Genomic DNA, 16,804 nt, shown 5'->3' on the forward strand with positions numbered 1-16,804 from the left:
TCCAAGCTGAACTAGTAGAACTGTGTATAATATAGCCAAATCTGGAATTCTTTAAAACCTTCAGCTTACTGATCAAGAACTGTAGGTATAATCAATTTTAGCAGGGGCTACTCGAGAACCTGAAAATTGTTTTAGGGGTTCCTCAGGAACAATAAAGTTGGGAAAGGCAGCTGTAAGGGGTTTTTAAACCCTCTTTCACATTGTGGCTGTATTGTGTGGTTACCCAAGGGACTATGTAGTGTTTACTTCTAAACTTCGTGTCCATTTATAAGATTGGTACATGAGCTATAGACGGCGTAGGTCATGTTGATGCCTTTCTGTGAGGATACGAATACACGGGGAGACAGGCTCTACACAAACTGTACCTCGTTTTACAGAGCACACACAAGGACTGCAGGGACTGTAAATGAGCCCGTAATAAGGATGACAGTTTGTGCTCCATCTTCCATAATGTCAGAGAAGCCTTCTGTTACTTGGGAAATGTAAAAAAATTTCACAGCTCCGTGTAAGGATTTTGACTGTGAATATGTTTAATAATTTACCCAGGCGAGAATTCTTCAGCCATATGGAAGGGGAAGGCTAGCAGCAAACTTAAAAACAAACTCCTCATTAGAGTTCTAATTAAAGCAGAATATTTTAGAGCAAACGAATATTAATATGACCTAGAATTTTTAACTTTCATTTTCACGGCAACGAAAGATGAACCTTCAAACTAGAATTGTCTGTTTCTGGATGTCAATCGAGTTTGAATCCTTTCACCGTTCATCAAAGAGATGACATTGCAAGAATATTTCTAAAGGATGCCTTGAGCAGAAAAGGTGATACCCTCCTGATCACAATAATAATATATAGGGAATCTAAAATATAGTAAAGGATAAGTCCACCTTTTATTAAAAAAGTCATGAATGCACATCTTTTTGCTTGTAAAAAGTAAAAAATGTGCTTATATATATATATATATATATATATATATATATATATATATATATATATATATATATATATATATATATTTTTTTTTTTTTAACACTACAGCCTGTAAGGCTTTGCACCCACGATCAGCAGATTACTGAACCGTTACTGAACTGTAAGAAAAACCAATGAACTACGAGAGCACTTGTCATCACCCTCGTAGTTCTTTGAGAATTACAAATCCATATGTCACAGTGGATAATGGTACTTGTAGTTAATTCATCCACAGTACTCTATGAATAAATTACGTGCTTGTGTCAGCAGAGCCCTGCACGACCACGCTGATTTTAAATAGCAACAGCGGCTGTAGGGAGGAGATCCCCCCCCCCCCCTACTGTCACAGTGGGGGGGGGGGGGATCGGGGAGTGCTGGCAGGTGTTGTATTGTGACATGTTAAATGTGGGTGTAACATGTAGCAAAGATTAACGTATCCTTTTAATGTCTTTTTTTTTTTTTTTCTTTTGTAGATCTACTAATGTAATCAGCTTAAAGTATAACTAAATGCAAAACTTTCTTTAATATTGGATAAAAAAAAAAAGGGACCTAATCCCTCTCTATTCTATTTTTTTTTAATATATTCTCTTTTTTAATATTATTATATTAATTAAACACAGAAAAAACTCTTACAAAATTAATCACCCATACAAGACATTTCATGTTGCAATGTTATACCCCCTACCCTACCCCCTCCCTAAAAGGGAAAAAAAAAAAAAATGATCCCCCTTCTCCTAAATCCCCCTCATTCCACAGGTCCGGCTTTCTCTTTCACACCTGTTCTAAGGTTGTGACCCCCTTCTCTTAGACCCGGAAAACCGGTGTCTTAACCCACATCTGTTAGCCACCTCAGACATCTAACAAAACCATATACACCATAGATTTTTTTGAACTCCAACCACTTCCCCCAGATAGTGTAATATTTCCCTAGGGAGTCCTTTTACTGTATGCATTGCTTCTTCGATGGATCGCAACCAATCAACCTTTACAACCCATTCTCTCATACTTGCGTCTTCTGGCCTTCGCCAGAATCTCGGTTTTAATCTTTTAGCCACATTTAATAAATGCAGCATTATAGTGTTCTTGTATTGGAATACCGTTTTTTTTCTGTGCCACGGAAAAAGCAACTCCAGGGTTCTACCTGTATATGTTCTCCCGTAATCTGATTAATTGCCTTGATGATCCCCTCACTGTAAGGCTGTATTTTTATGCGTTCCCACCACAAGTACGCAAAGGTCCAGGGACATCACACCACCCTCCAACATGTTGGGGGGATGTCCCCTCCAAACCTCTGCGGGGTTACATACCACCTGGGAAAAAGCTTGTAGTACATCTCTATTGTCTTAGCATCTATTGATGAGAAACAAGCTAATCTCAAGACCTTCCTCCTACTTTCATCGTCTCAAATGACTCCGAATTCCATCTCCCATTTCCCTAAGTATGGCAGGTGTTCAGGTTCTGCTTCATTACCAGTATTTTATATACTTTAGATATACTTTGCTTTACACACAAATGGGACCAAAACATTTTCTCTAAACTGTCTTTTCCCCGCAGCTGTTGTGGTAGTGATTTTGAAAATGTTGTGATTGTGTATACCTCCATCCAGCATCTACATCTGCATCTATCTTATACTTAGACTGAGCCAGGGCGGGACTGCCAAACTGTTAAGTAGAAGTCCATACTGAGTTCCAAAATTGCCACTGGACACTGCAGTTACATATAGTGCGTGGTGGGTGAACAAGGCCTTAAGCCCTCTTTGCAGTACTAGGCTGTTTTTCTATTGGGAAGCATTAGTATCTATTCTCGCATTCACCTGTGTGGATTACAATTACTAACTACCTTGGGGATTACAGTTTATCAATCACCTTGGATTACAAATACTTTCCTTGGATTGACTGAGGATTTCTTGCCGGTGAAGACTAGTGAGGCCTCACTCTCCAGGAGACTCTTGCAATCTAGTGTAAAGGGGACCCCTGTTAGTATACAGAGTGCACTCTGATATCTTAGTATTGCTATACTGTTAATGCTACAGCGTTATTAATGTTACTGTTATTCTCTAAGTCAACCTTAATTTGTCACTCTCTATTTACTTCAGAACCCAGTGTGTTTACAGCATTAGAGTACTAATCCTCTAGCATACATATGTATACGTATACATATATATATGTGTGGATTTTATTCTTGAGTGCTGAACCCTACTTAGGTTATTGATTTGGGGATTCAGGATCCATATTGCTATGGAAGTTCTTGTATTATCACTGACTTTGTTTGCACATTCTTTAACTTCATATCAAAAAGCAGTAAATTTGATTCTTTATTGCAATCTCTTGTGGTCTTGATCATTTAACCTGACAAAACCAATAGTGTCAGTTGTTGGAGCATGCCCAGGGCAATCAAAGTGCAGAGGATATACCTGCATTAAGCCACTCTCCTGGGAGCAGGGCTACTCTAGCAATTTCTGGAGTTGAATGCACTATTTCCCTTTTGTCATTTTTGATTTTTGGGATAAGGGATGTTTGTTCCCCTTACCACTCTTGCCAGCCATTTACCAGGCTTGTTCCCCCATTGGTACCTCTCCTTCGCGACTATATGGAAAACAGGCTTTGTCTCTTTGTTCCATGAGTGCAGCTAGCTCCCCTTTTTTTTCAATAATTCCTGCTTGGCCATTGGGCACAGTGGGCATTTGCCCGGTGGGACGGGCCAGCCCCCGGGCTGGTATAGTAGACAGAGTGGCCTCACAGGCTTGCCTTTCCTCTGTAGTGACTGCCACCCGCAGATGGAAAGTGCCAGAAAGTACAGCGATGTCAGATACCTGGAGGAATGGTGGAGGATGCTGCAATCACTGCTTTGTCTGGCAGAAGGGGCTCAATGAGTGGTGGTTGCAGCCCCCACAACCAGCAGTCTGCACTATGCTTGAGTTAGTGGCTAGATGCCTGCTGCCTTACACAGGCAAGCGTGCACAGTCCAGAGTCAGACTCCGGGATTACTGAGCTGCAGATATCCCTGTGGACCCTGCTCCATAGAGGGAGACAGGACCAATCGTCAGCTTTGTCCAGGGTGGGAGTGACATCTAACAGTTCAGCGCTGGAAAGCTGCACAGGGTGAGGTGGCTTAGTCCTCCTCCTGGCCGTCTTTTAATCCGTGTCCATGTGCCTGTTGACATTGTGTGCTTTGTGAAAACTGGGAGTCTCTCACAGGTTACCATTACCAGCAGCTTACACAGAGTGCCGATTCTCGGCTCCCACTGCAAATACTCAACCTTCCCATCCCATCCTGATCACAGTGCACTGTGGAGTATTTTGGAGCTCACAATAGTAAAAGTCCCCAGTTTCCACTAGGGGTGACGATTTTGTGAGGCCTGGTATATTAAACCCTCAGATCAGATTAATCTATAAATGGGTTTCCATTTGAGGCTTGATTCCCACTATAACTTTCTTTTTCCATGGCTGGCCTAGTGGTAGGAAGGTGTGATGGAATGGGGGGAAGAGGGAGATGATCACAGACAAAACGATAATTGGTTCTGGGGGTTTTGCAATTGAACAAACATTCTGCCTTTTCCTATTTTAGGGCCCTTTCACATAGACGGACTCCGCCAAGAGGATCCGCCTGCTCAGTAGGGAATTTGTCCGCTGATCCCCGCAGAGCATGCAAATGACAGGTCTGTGTCCACTTCGCTTATGCAGAGCAGACAGAGACACAGCCCGCTGTTCTTTATGGGGCAGTCAGATGTAAACAGACCCCCTGTTTACATCTGACTGTCATCTGATCCACCAGACAGATGAGAAACGGATCCCCATGTCCATATGTGCATGTAAATGCAAGGAAGGGGGGATTTGTAAAGGTGTGTGTTTACCACCCCCCCTCCCCCCTCCCATCTGTCCAATGATTCTTCTTTTTTAACTATGACCATTCGCTGCTACTCATTCCTTGTGCAAGGTGATTGGTCTTTTCTCCACTCCCCAGCCTGTAGTGGGTGGAGCCTGCTAGGTCCAGCTCTGCTCTCTTCACTGGCTATGTACATCACAGTGATGATGTCAATACTATTTTTGCCAGAAGATATCTGGGTTTGCAATTGTAATGCACACAAAGTTGCTGCACACAAAGTGGATTCATATCCTTTAAGGAAAACCTTTAAATTAATGTTGTTGTGCCTTAGGTTTAAAGTGGTTGTAAACCTCAGACATGAAATATAACCAAAGCATTTTCATCTATACTGTGTACTGGTCTCAATAAAAAGCACAAAGTATTGGTGCTTCATTCCTCTGCTATCAACATGAGTCACTTCTGACAAGTTTTCCTGACACCAAGCAAATAAAAGGTAATGGGAGAGATCTCCATCTGATTCACAGCCTCAGCTATGTTCCTGTGAGCTGTGTGAAGGAGGGTGTGTCCCTTCCCTCCAATCTGCTCTCAGAGCTCTCCTCACTGAGCTCTACACAGTGTAACTTCCACTCTCTGTCCCCTTTTTTCTGAACTCTCACAAGCTTTAAAATTCAGCACTTTGAACAGATGGAGAGAAGAAAGGTCTACAGAAAAACAGGCACAACTTATGTAAGAGGATTTGTTTTATCTCTGTGTATCACCTGAGGCCAGTCACTTCATTGAGTATATGTAAGGGTATACAACCACTTTAAATGTGAAGGCACTGCTGCAAGCCCACATACTGTAGTAAAAAGTAAATATATGTCTACCATATCTGCAAGTATCTGCACTCTTTTGCTATTTAAAAAATTGCATACTTTAGGTTGGAATACCTTTTTAAAAAATGGGACCTAACTGTTCCACGTCTTTTAAGAAAACTGTATTTTGTCTTTGCAGGATGCAACTCTGAATGATGGAAGCTCATTCAGTCCTTTGATGCTGGCCTCACCTTTATCTATGATCAACCAGATCAAGTTTGAGGACGAGCCTGATGTCCAAGATCTTTTCATTACCGTCGATGAGCCAGAATGTCACGTCACTGCCATTGAAACTTTTATTACCTACAGGATTGCCACAAAGGTCAGCACCGATTTTGAATTTCTGTAATGTTTTTCTTCTGTTCCACCTTGCTGCATATCTTATGATAAAACAAAAATGGTATGCTATATATCTATAAGAATTAACATGCTAGACTGGAGAGTTCTATTAAAATCCAAGGTTGGTCAAAAGTATTTATTTTGTTCTGGATAGAGCAGAGAAGGGTTAGGGCCTGTGTCACGTTTTGGCATTTGTGTCCCTGATAGGAAGATTTCCCTTACTTCCTGTTGGGTCTGGAAGGGATTGGACATCTCACCAACAAGGACACCGAAAAAGACCTTTTTAGCTCGGCAGGGAAGAGTTGGACTTCTGACAGTGTTTGTATTGCTGTCTGTGCCTTCCATTCCCGGTGATTGCCACATCCCTATTTCTTGTAGGGACAGGAAGTGAGTCAAATCTATCCAGTGGGGTCACTGGGAGAAATAAAAACCTGACAGACATTTTAGCTCTTCCCCACTCTATCCAAAGCTAAAAAAAGAAAAGGAAGTAGTTAGGCTTTTAAAGAAAAGAGGTTTCAGAAAAAAACATATATATTCACCTAGGTGGATGCAGCATCGGCCCAATGCTGTGTTTGTCCTCCGCCACTTCTAAGACTGAGAACTGAGCATTCAAAGATTGTTGAACGCTCAGTACTCAGTCTTCACTGAGCAGTCAGACATCAGCACTCTGTTTAGCCCCTCCAGCGCTCATTGGATTGCTGGGCTGTGGAGGGGGTGGGATTGGCTGACTCAGGCTCTCAGCGGTTTGCTGAGCGACTGATTTCGCTGCTGGGCCAGGCATCTGGGTGGATCCAGAATGTAAAGACTGGGTCGAAGTATTTTCATTAAAAAGAAAAGTACTTAGAAAAAAAAAAAAACATCTATATTCACCTTGGATGCTGCATCTGTCCTTCGTAGGCTTTGCAGTGAGAACTGAGCGATCAAACGCTGCTGATTGCTCAGTTCTCCCTCCGCTCTGAGCAGAGTGCCAGGATTGTCAGTCACTGACTCTCTGCTCTGCCCCTCCAGTGCTCACTGGAGCATTGGGCTGTCGAGGGGGTGGGAGCAGCTGGCTCAGGCTCTCCACGTATTGCTGAGAGGTTGAGCCAAGTGTCAGTAAAGGCATCTGGATGGACCCCGACCATATGGTCAGTTTCTTTTCAGAGCCTGGACCAGATTTTGCACTCTCCAGTTTTCATAAATCAACACTACAGGGTGTGTGTGTGTATATGTATATGTGTATGTATGTGTGTATATATATATATATATATATATATATATATATATATATATATATATATATATATATATATATATATATATATATATATATATATATATATATATATATATACACACACTCGCCAGCCCTTTTATTAGGTACACCTTGCTAGTACCGGGTTGGACCCCCGTTTGCCATCAGAGTGTAACGCTCCTGCGTTTCTTATATGGTGTGGATTTTCAGCTGCAGAAATAGTTCCACGTCAGTAGTCATGTAAGAGATATGCTGAGATACCATTCCCAACCTCAATGACTCATCATGTGTGGAAGGTCTTATTTCAGCCAGTAAATACACACAATTAGCAAGCTGGTTCCTAGAATGACTTTATGTATGTGGTAACACAATGATGAAGGTAGAGGGATAGGTTGAGTGGAGGTGGTAGGTGATAGACACTTGAAGGTGAGACAGTAGCAGATGGATGCAGGAAGGTTTAGCAATGTTGTATGGTAGCAGATGATAGAATAGCAGGTGGACATACAAAAGAGATCAACCCAGTGCAGAAAAGTAGCAGTAGTCTCAAGAGCTAGCAATCTAGTTATGCAGATGTGATAAACAGTCTTTACTATGCAGAGCTAGATAGTGTAAGCTTAGTATAAGTTTATAGAGAATTCCCCTGCGGGGTACTTAGCACTATTAGCGATACAGCCGAAGGGTGGTTCAGGAGAGGCGGATGATCCAGTAGCGGGATACAGGGATCAGCGCAGCGAGGTTCCGTCAGCGAGGTAAGCTTGCAAGCATGGAAGCTTCAAGCAAGGATAGCATCCAGGTAAAGGTGTTTGAACGAACACATGTGAGTGAGAACCGGCGCTTTAAATAGCCATCTAGTCCGGCGCTGGGTGATGACAGCTCCAGTCTTAAAGGTGTATGCGCACCTTTCCAAAAGTAAATGGTGGGGCGCATACACTTGTGGAAAGTGTAATTTAGGGTACCAAAGGTACCGGAACATTACACAGAGCTGCCTTTAAGGTGGGGAGAGACAAAAGTATTCCTGCAAGCAAACCAGATTTGGCACTTATCTAGGACTGCTGCGAACACAGCACTCTCTCATAGGTGTAGGTAATTAAATAAATAAATAGTGCTGCGCAGTATAAAGTGCTACAAAAAGATATATAGATGTGTGTAAAAATAGTTGAATAGTATAGTAAACAATAAAACTGGGTGATCAATCTCAGTAAATATTAAATAATTATAAATAAATTATTTAGGTGTTAATCAACACATCTATCAAAGAGATAAAAACGTGCAAACCTGATTAGCAAAAAAATAGATATAGGTAAAATTCAGGGAATAAATAATATAACCGTGTTTAAAAAACTTAATATAAGCAGTGTTCAATCCTTGATATAAAGTGGCTGAAGTGCTAATGGCAATCAAAGATTTATATATAGTCCACTCCAAAAGTGAAAATTAGTGTGTCCAAGATGACTTCTCCGTAGTGAATCGTGCCTTCACCACCACACTCTATGTGCCTGGGTCCTCACCTCCACTCCAGTGACCTAGAGATTAAGCTCAGGTCTCACTGCGCCTTGTACCCCTCCAGGGTCACCTTTCTTGGGGTCATAGGTGAATGGCCTGGTTCCACAGCAGAGCGTCCCACTTAGGACATCTTCCCCTTATGGCAATCTATTGGTGTATCATAGAAAGAAGGGAGAACTCCAATAGTTCTTATATCTCTTTAAAAAAATGTTATTTAAATTTTTTATTTAAAAATAAAAATACTCACATTTATTAGGTGCTATAGTGCGCCAAGCATGGACAGCCTCTATGAGAAATTTGTGATGGCAACGGGGAAAGGAGTGAACAAAATCTCAGCTTGCTCCTTCTCTTCGTTAAAGCAAATACCGTCTGGGCCCCTTCCCTACACGTGACAACACAGGAAAACGTGTCTTCTTCAGGGGAATATAACAATCAACTGACAATTGCGGGGTCGTGCGATGCTTTACCAAAATAAAACTGTTCTCCTTTTTTCTTGACAAATAGAGCTGGTATTTGATCAGCGGGTTTTTATTTTTTCCGCTATGAACAAAAAAAGAACAACAATTCTGAAAAAAAAAAAAAGTTGACTCTTTTGCATAAACATAATGTAATTGTCAATAAAAGCCTTTGACACTTATGAAATGCTTGTAATTATACTTAAGCTTTCCATAGTAACATCTGACAAAAAAGATCTAAAAACCCTGAAGCAGCAGACTTTGTAAAAATGATTATGTCATTCTCAAAACTTTTGGCCACAGCTGTACACCAGCCTGTCTGGCACCAACAACCATGCAAAACACATAGAAAAAAAAAAGAGAAAGGCGAACCGACCTAGTGCAATATCATAAAACATTTATTGGAAAATAGGAAAGAATGCCATACATTATACTCATAAGCATATGCTGAAAATATGCATATGAAAACTCTCTTTTGCAATCAAGAAACCTCCAGAACTAGGATACTATTCAGTAATACAGGAGGACTGGAAGGCGTCAGTACTGATGCGGCTGACTCGTTTCAAGGGAGAACCCTCTTCATCAGAGCCAACCTGATCAACCTCTGATGAAGAGGGTTCTCCCTTGAAACGCGTCAACCCCATCAGTACAGACGCCTTTCAGCATATGCTTGTAAGTATAATGTATGCCATTCTTTCCTATTTTCCAATAAATGTCTTATGATATTGCACTAGATAGGTCTGCCTTTCTCTAGTTTTTCTATGTTTTGCATGGTTGAGGGTGCCAGACGGGCAAAATTGTGTTACCAAGCAATTGAATAGGTGTACCTAATAAAGTGGCCGGTGAGTGTAAATTTACATATAATGAGAGGCAGCCGGATAAATGTCATGTTATGTCTTTCCAAAAAAAATAAATAAATATGAAAATGATTTTCAGAAGTGACACATCGTTTTCAGTGCTTTAAGTGCCCCTCTGCTGTGAACCAATACCTAATGCTTAGCTAAATAGAATGTTATTTTATTCTGCTTTCCTTATTTTGTAAAGCACTGTTTGAATGTGATGTACTTTTTAGAAATGCTGAACAGCGCCAATTTGCAATGTGACAAATATTTCTTGTTGATCACTAAACATTCATTCTGTCAAGAGGTAAACAAACAATGTTTTATTTTCAGACAACCCGCGGTGAATTTGATTCAAGTGAGTTTGAAGTCAGGAGACGTTATCAAGATTTTGTTTGGTTGAAAAGCAGACTTGAAGATGCTCATCCGACGTTAATAATTCCTGTAAGTTCAAGTGGCCATAGACCTAGAGGATGGTTGGATGTGCAGGTGTGAACTGACTGATTTCGGGATAAAGGGTCATCCGAGTCATCCAGAAGCCTGTAGGCTCGCTTGCCAAGTTTAGTCTGTGTATTTGATTTCATTTTAAAGTATTAAAAGCTAAGTTCACCTTTTGCAAAATAAAAAAAAAAAAAAAAAATATATATATATATATATATATATATATATATATATATATATATATATATATATATATATATATATATATATATATATATATATATATATATAATGTGTGTGTATATGTGCTCAGAGGGTGGTAGGTGAAGTGCTCAGGCTCCTGCATACTCATCCCCCAGCTCTTTGGTTTGAGGTTTTTTGAACCTTCACCTACAGCACTGGAGGAAGTGTTGATGTGCTATGAGTGTGGTAGCTACCGCACTTGCAGTACATGAGAACTTCAAGTCCATCTTCCACGTTGGAATATGGTGCTTGTAGTTCATTCTTTCCCTGAACTCTATGAATGAATGATGTGGGTGTGCAAGCTGTTTGGAGATGGGGGAGCCATTTGCAACCATGTTGCACTCTAAATATTGGTGTAATAAGAGTTATCCTTTAAACCATAGGGTTACCGCTACAGTCAGGCAACTACATTTTTCTGGAGAGCAGCAATTTTAGTCTCCAGGTTTCTGTCATGACGTGATTCTCACTTATAAAAAAAAATTATAAAAGTTGTTAGCAGGTAGAAGCAGGACTGGGACAAGGGGTGGGCAGGAGGAGCGGTTGCCCTGGGTGCAATAGGTTATTGCAGTGATGGGGGGCACCCTTACTCTAACCCTAAGGAAAGGGGGACACAGTTGGCATCCCTGCCCTGAGTGCTGGATGACCTTGTACCAACACTGGGTAGAAGCTTCTTTTGAGGCCTCCCCCTTCCCTTGCTCAAATCTGTTTAGGAAATGTTCTTGCACTTCTAGTTGTAAGTGAGCATACCCATCCCTTCTACCTAGCAGACACTCTTATTGGCAAGTCAGGCAACTCATCATAGGGAAAGGGCTCCTGGTTTTGCATGTGGGCTGGAGGGAGTGGGAAAGCTCTGAAACTACATAAGTGTTGGAGCTTTACCCATTCAGAACAGCCTCATATTCTAGCATGGAGGGGGCCAATTAAAGCTGCTGCAGATATGTACAGTACATGGGCCTTCTAGGTGTCTGTACCTTTATACTTAAAGTAGTGCTAGTATTTTTTACTGTATTTAATGTCTGTGACAGTATTCACCGTCACTGGTAACAATAGCATTCTCTTATTTTCTCCCTTTTAAACTGTGTCAAACTGGCGGCCCTCCAGCTGTTGCAGAACGACAAGTCCCATGATGCTTTGCAAGGCTGACAGTTACAAGCATGACTCCCACAGGCAGAGGCATGGTGGGACTTGTAGTTCCGCAATAGCTGGAGGGCCGCCAGTTTGACACCCATGTAAAGTGACACTAAACTCTGTTTTAACCACTTCAGGGAATAGGGAAGAGTTTAACCTATTCATGACCAGGCCATTTTTTTGCTATTTAGCACTGCACTACTTTAATTGGTAATTGCGCGACCATGAAACGCTGTACCCAAACAAAATTTTCATTTTTTTCACACAAATGGAGCTTTGTTTTGGTGGGGGTTTTTTTTTATATCACCACTTTTTATTATTTGCGATATAAACTGAAAAAACCCTGAAAATGTGTGCTAACTGTGTGTAAAGTGTGCAAAAATAAAAGAAAGAAATACTTGAAATATATCATTGTGTAATTTAATCTATATAATATAAATTTCACTTTTTGAATTGAATTACTGAAAATAAATAACTTTTTCATGATATTCCAACTTTTTTGAGATGCACCTGTATATGCAGTATTTTTGGGGCATAAGGATATCATTTAGTGTTATTTAGCAGGGCTGACACCAGTCGGTCCACAAAATATGTGTGTGATGTCATTCTACAGTAGGGCTTATGCTGGCCATACACTATACGAAAAATCGTTTGAACTCGTTTTAGGAAAACAAACGCTCGGCCGTGAGAGCTGACAATCGGGCCATCATGTAATGACCGGATTTTGATTGACACATCGTTCAACGGACATAAATTATTCAGTTTTTCCTTCATTTTGACACCTATGTCTAGTGCAAACAGTTTGGGCAAGAAACACATTAACCTTTCAATTTATTGTGCGTTCTGCAGAATTTTCCAAACTGTTCCTTCAATTTTTCAGCTCTGAAAAGTTAAAACCGGTTTTCTATTTGTGCCCATTAACTGTACGATTTTACGGCTAGTATATGGCCAGCATTAGAAGTTGAGTGCATTTTGGAGAGCACAACGGGTATTTTTCTGCTTACAGGAACTTTAGTAAGAGACAACATTGGGAAATGCACATGTTTTGCAGTTATGTACTGCATTTTTATTTGCCTTGCCATACACTTTAAAGAGTTCTTACTATTTTTACACAGTTCAGACCCTATGGGATAAAGTACCAGCAGCACTTTGTCCCATTCGCCAAGGTGCCCTGTTACACTAGCTACAGTGTCAGACAGGGTGTCCACCTTGACACACACAGCCAACTGTCACCAAGCTAGCAAGGAAATGGCTGCCTTGGTGATGAGAACCGGTCTCCAGCTCCTAGCACTTGCTCTAGCCAAGCACCTGCAAGAGGAATGCTGAGGCAGGGATAGCTGAAATTCTTATAGTGAAAATAAAATCAAGTGCGCTAAACAAGTGTAATGGTGTTCTTCAAGTGAGGAACACTAAATGATGCTCAAATCAAAAAACAAATATTAACTAATGTTACACAACAAACAAATAAATGTGTAAACCAAACAGTGTGCAAATCATTTAAAACTTATATAAAATGATGGTACACAATCGCAAATAAAGAATAAAGTCCAAATAAGAATGACACATGTCCGTGATGAGTGACAAAACAGAACAGTGCTCCAGGTAACAGCCAGAAAACAACTTGATGTGTCTGATGTCCCACCACCGATATAGATTTCCTTCTTACCAGAACTCAATAGTAAAAGGGCATATAGACAGCCAAGTCCAAAGATAAGAACCTCATGTGGAAGAAAAAAAGGCTTTCCTTTAAGAGGGTGGGTAAGCCTCTTACCGGATGGTCACACAATTGGGGCCTGTGGATATTCTCTTACTGAAGATACACTTCCTCCTCTCCTTCAGGTCCCTCAATGGACCAGTGATCCCTGGTGGTCTTGGGCTACTCAGGTCCTCAGTGTTGAACATAAGAGACAGAAAGCGGCCAATAGTGCATTATCCCCAGACCATTTATTGATAAAAGAAAATGGGAACACTTACAAGAAGCACCACAAATGACTGCCGAGTGGTTCCTATAAAAAAGAAAGAGAAAAGCGCTCTAAGTGCAGACAATATTTATTTGTAACACAGGCATAAGTGGTAACAGCTCACTAGAAGCCAGGATAATAGAGCTGTATCACATCAAAGATGTAGGAAGATCCTCTGGGGGGTGCCATCCATTCACATGTAGCAGTCCATGGCTCGATCGCCGGTCACAGGAAAGAAGGGAGCCGGCTACCTCCTGCAGCGGTCAGCGTCTGGAACAGCGGCTGCAATGTGCGGGTGGAGAATGTAATGCGGCCCCGTCACCAGGGAATGTAGAGTATGCACGGCATGCACGACGCGTTTTTAGAGCATGCGCCAGGTCCCGTACGGCCTTGCGCGCTCTTTCATCAGGTGCTGTGGAGCTGTGATTGTTCTGGAGTTTATGTGGTGCAAAGAAATGACGATTGGAAACAGCCCAGGGAAGAGACAAACTAATGGCTTGAAACTTCATGTAAAACATGGCAATCCTATATAACGCTACAATTTGTCACATTGACAACATTAAAAACATTGGAGACATTAAAAACATATGTGCAGTGTGTTCAATTAATCCTACACAAATCCATGTGTATAAGGGCTATAATAATAATTAATTATAAGTCCCATGCATGTACAAAAATGTAATAAACCTTAAATAAAAAAAGTCTGCGGCTGCCTGCAGTGCAGACCGCAGCGATACTTGTGACAATGCTGCGTTTCCTCCCAATTCGAGCATAAACTGAGATAGGAGCTGAGATAGCCGAAATTACATGACATGCCTCCCATCCCTCTGCATTCCTCTTGCCGATTGCTTGTCTTAAGCAAATGCTGGGAGCTAGAGACAGACCCTTGCTATCAAAGCAACCGTCTCCTTGTTAGCTGTGGTGTCAGATCGGTTTCCTGTACAGGGCACCTAGGAGGATGAGATAGAGTACTACATGTACTTTTTTCCATAGGGAGCTATGTAATGCAAACAAAAGAAAAAAAATAATTATTTTAGCGACAATGTCACTTTAAGGGACCTTTCACACGGGCTTTGCTCACGGCGGACTCCGTTTTGCTCAGCAGGGATCGGTCCCCTGCTGAGCAGGTGGATGACAGGTCCGTCTCCGCTTACTTTGCAGAGATAGACCTGTCAATCCCTCTATGGGAGATTGGATGAAAACGGACCGCCTGTCTCTTTTCACTTGATCCTATATGATCCTCCAGATGGATGGAAAATAGGGTTTTCATCCATCTGGATTTCATGGACCGGGTCAGATCGGAGAGCAGTGAGTGTCAACGGAGATGTCACCACTGACATCCGCTGCCCCACAAAGGTACATGGGGCATCTGATCAGGTCTGCCTGAAAAACTGACAGGTGGACCTGATTGGAAAGCCAGTGTGAAAGGGGCGCTAAAGCATACATATAAACAATGTGCGTACTACAAATCATCTATTTGTGCATCATTTTTTTTTTTTTTTTTTTTTAACTAGCCATTGCCAGAAAAATTCATAGTTAAAGGGATGGTGGAGAGATTCAACGATGATTTCATTGAGACTCGAAGAAAAGCTTTGCATAAATTTTTGAACAGAATAGCTGATCATCCAACATTAACTTTTAATGACGACTTCAAGATTTTCCTTACAGCTCAAGCATGGGTAAGAATCTCTAATAGTTTCAAAACATTTTCAGTCTTAATCTTTGCTTCTTTAATGGGCTATGTTTTATTTCTACACAAGTGGATTTTTTTTTTATCATCTTAAATCTTTAAACAATCCTTTTAAGGAAATTGAGATAACGAAAGAAAAAAAATTTGGGTTTGCAAAGAAGAATTATAATGATGTAATGCATTTATTGCTAAATTATTTCCTGACATCTTGTGAGCTTTAGAAGTCATAAAGCTGTGTTTGAACATCAAATATTTTATGCTGCTTTTGAAATGAATCTGATGATTTTAACATGAGGAGATTGAAGTTTTGGTTGAGTACGGTACTTGCCTATAGGTGAGACATTTTTTTTTTTTTTTTTTTTTAAACACTGCATAGATCTGTGGTGATACAAAATGCAGTAATCTATAGCAACCAATGAGATTTAATCATTCAGTGATCTAACTGCAGTCATTTGAAATATAATTAGCTGCTATGAGCTGGAAGGGTTTCTTTATTGCATAAGGATCCTTTCACTCGGTCAGCGTCCGACGAGGTCCCTTCTCTGCTCAGCGGGGGATCGATCCGCTGATCCCCGCTGACCAGGCGGATGATAGCTCCATCTCTGCTCTCTGTGCGGAGACGGAGCTGTCAGATCCCCGCTGTCCTCTGTCCCGCCTGTCCGTTCTCATCCGAACGGATCTGATCTGATCCGCTGGATGGATGGATGGAAAATAGGGTTTCCATCCTTCCAGATTTCACGGATAGGATTCGAAGCGGACAGCAGCGGGTGTCGGCGGAGAGGTCTCCACTGACACCCGCTGCCCCATAGGGATCCTTGGAGCATCCGATCAGGTCCGCCTCAAAAACTGACAGGCAGATCTGATCGGATTGCCCGTGAGAAAGGACCCTTAGGGTCCTTTCATACAATGCGCCGTCTGATGAGGTCCGTTCTCTGCTCAGCGGGGGATCGATACGCCAATCCCCGTTGAGCAGGCGAATGACAGCTCCATCTCCGCTCTGTGCGCGGAAATGAAGCGGTCAGATCCCAGCTGTCCTCTATGGGGGAATCGGATGAGAACGGACTGCCTGTCTGTTCTCATCCGATCCGCTGGACGAATGGAAAATAGGGTTTCCATTCGTACGGATTTCACGGATAGGATTGGACACCCGCCGCCCCATAGGAATGCATTGAGCATCCGATCAGGTCCGCCTGAAAAACTTTTTTTAATCGGACTTCATAGAATGCATTAAAATAAAAATAAACTTTTGCCTTTAGAACCACTTTAATATTCTGGCCAATGAAATACTGTAAGTGAATGCCCAAATGCATTAGCAAAACTTGAGTT

At 41.5% G+C, this 16,804-nt stretch overlaps 1 protein-coding gene across 1 annotated transcript in view; it reads left to right on the forward strand.

The window, feature by feature from the left end:
• The window catches only part of SNX7 (sorting nexin 7), a 176,654-nt gene that overhangs the window by 78,699 nt on the left and 81,151 nt on the right, over positions 1-16,804 (forward strand). The window contains exons 2-4 of the mRNA XM_082265910.1: positions 5,785-5,967; positions 10,349-10,459; positions 15,303-15,467. Of these exons, the coding sequence (XP_082122036.1) occupies positions 5,785-5,967; positions 10,349-10,459; positions 15,303-15,467 (459 nt within the window). The remainder of the gene's footprint in view (positions 1-5,784; positions 5,968-10,348; positions 10,460-15,302; positions 15,468-16,804) is intronic.

Source organism: Pelophylax lessonae (genome assembly GCF_965119305.1).
Source record: "Pelophylax lessonae genome assembly, chromosome: 8".
NCBI classification, from domain to species: Eukaryota; Metazoa; Chordata; class Amphibia; order Anura; family Ranidae; genus Pelophylax; species Pelophylax lessonae.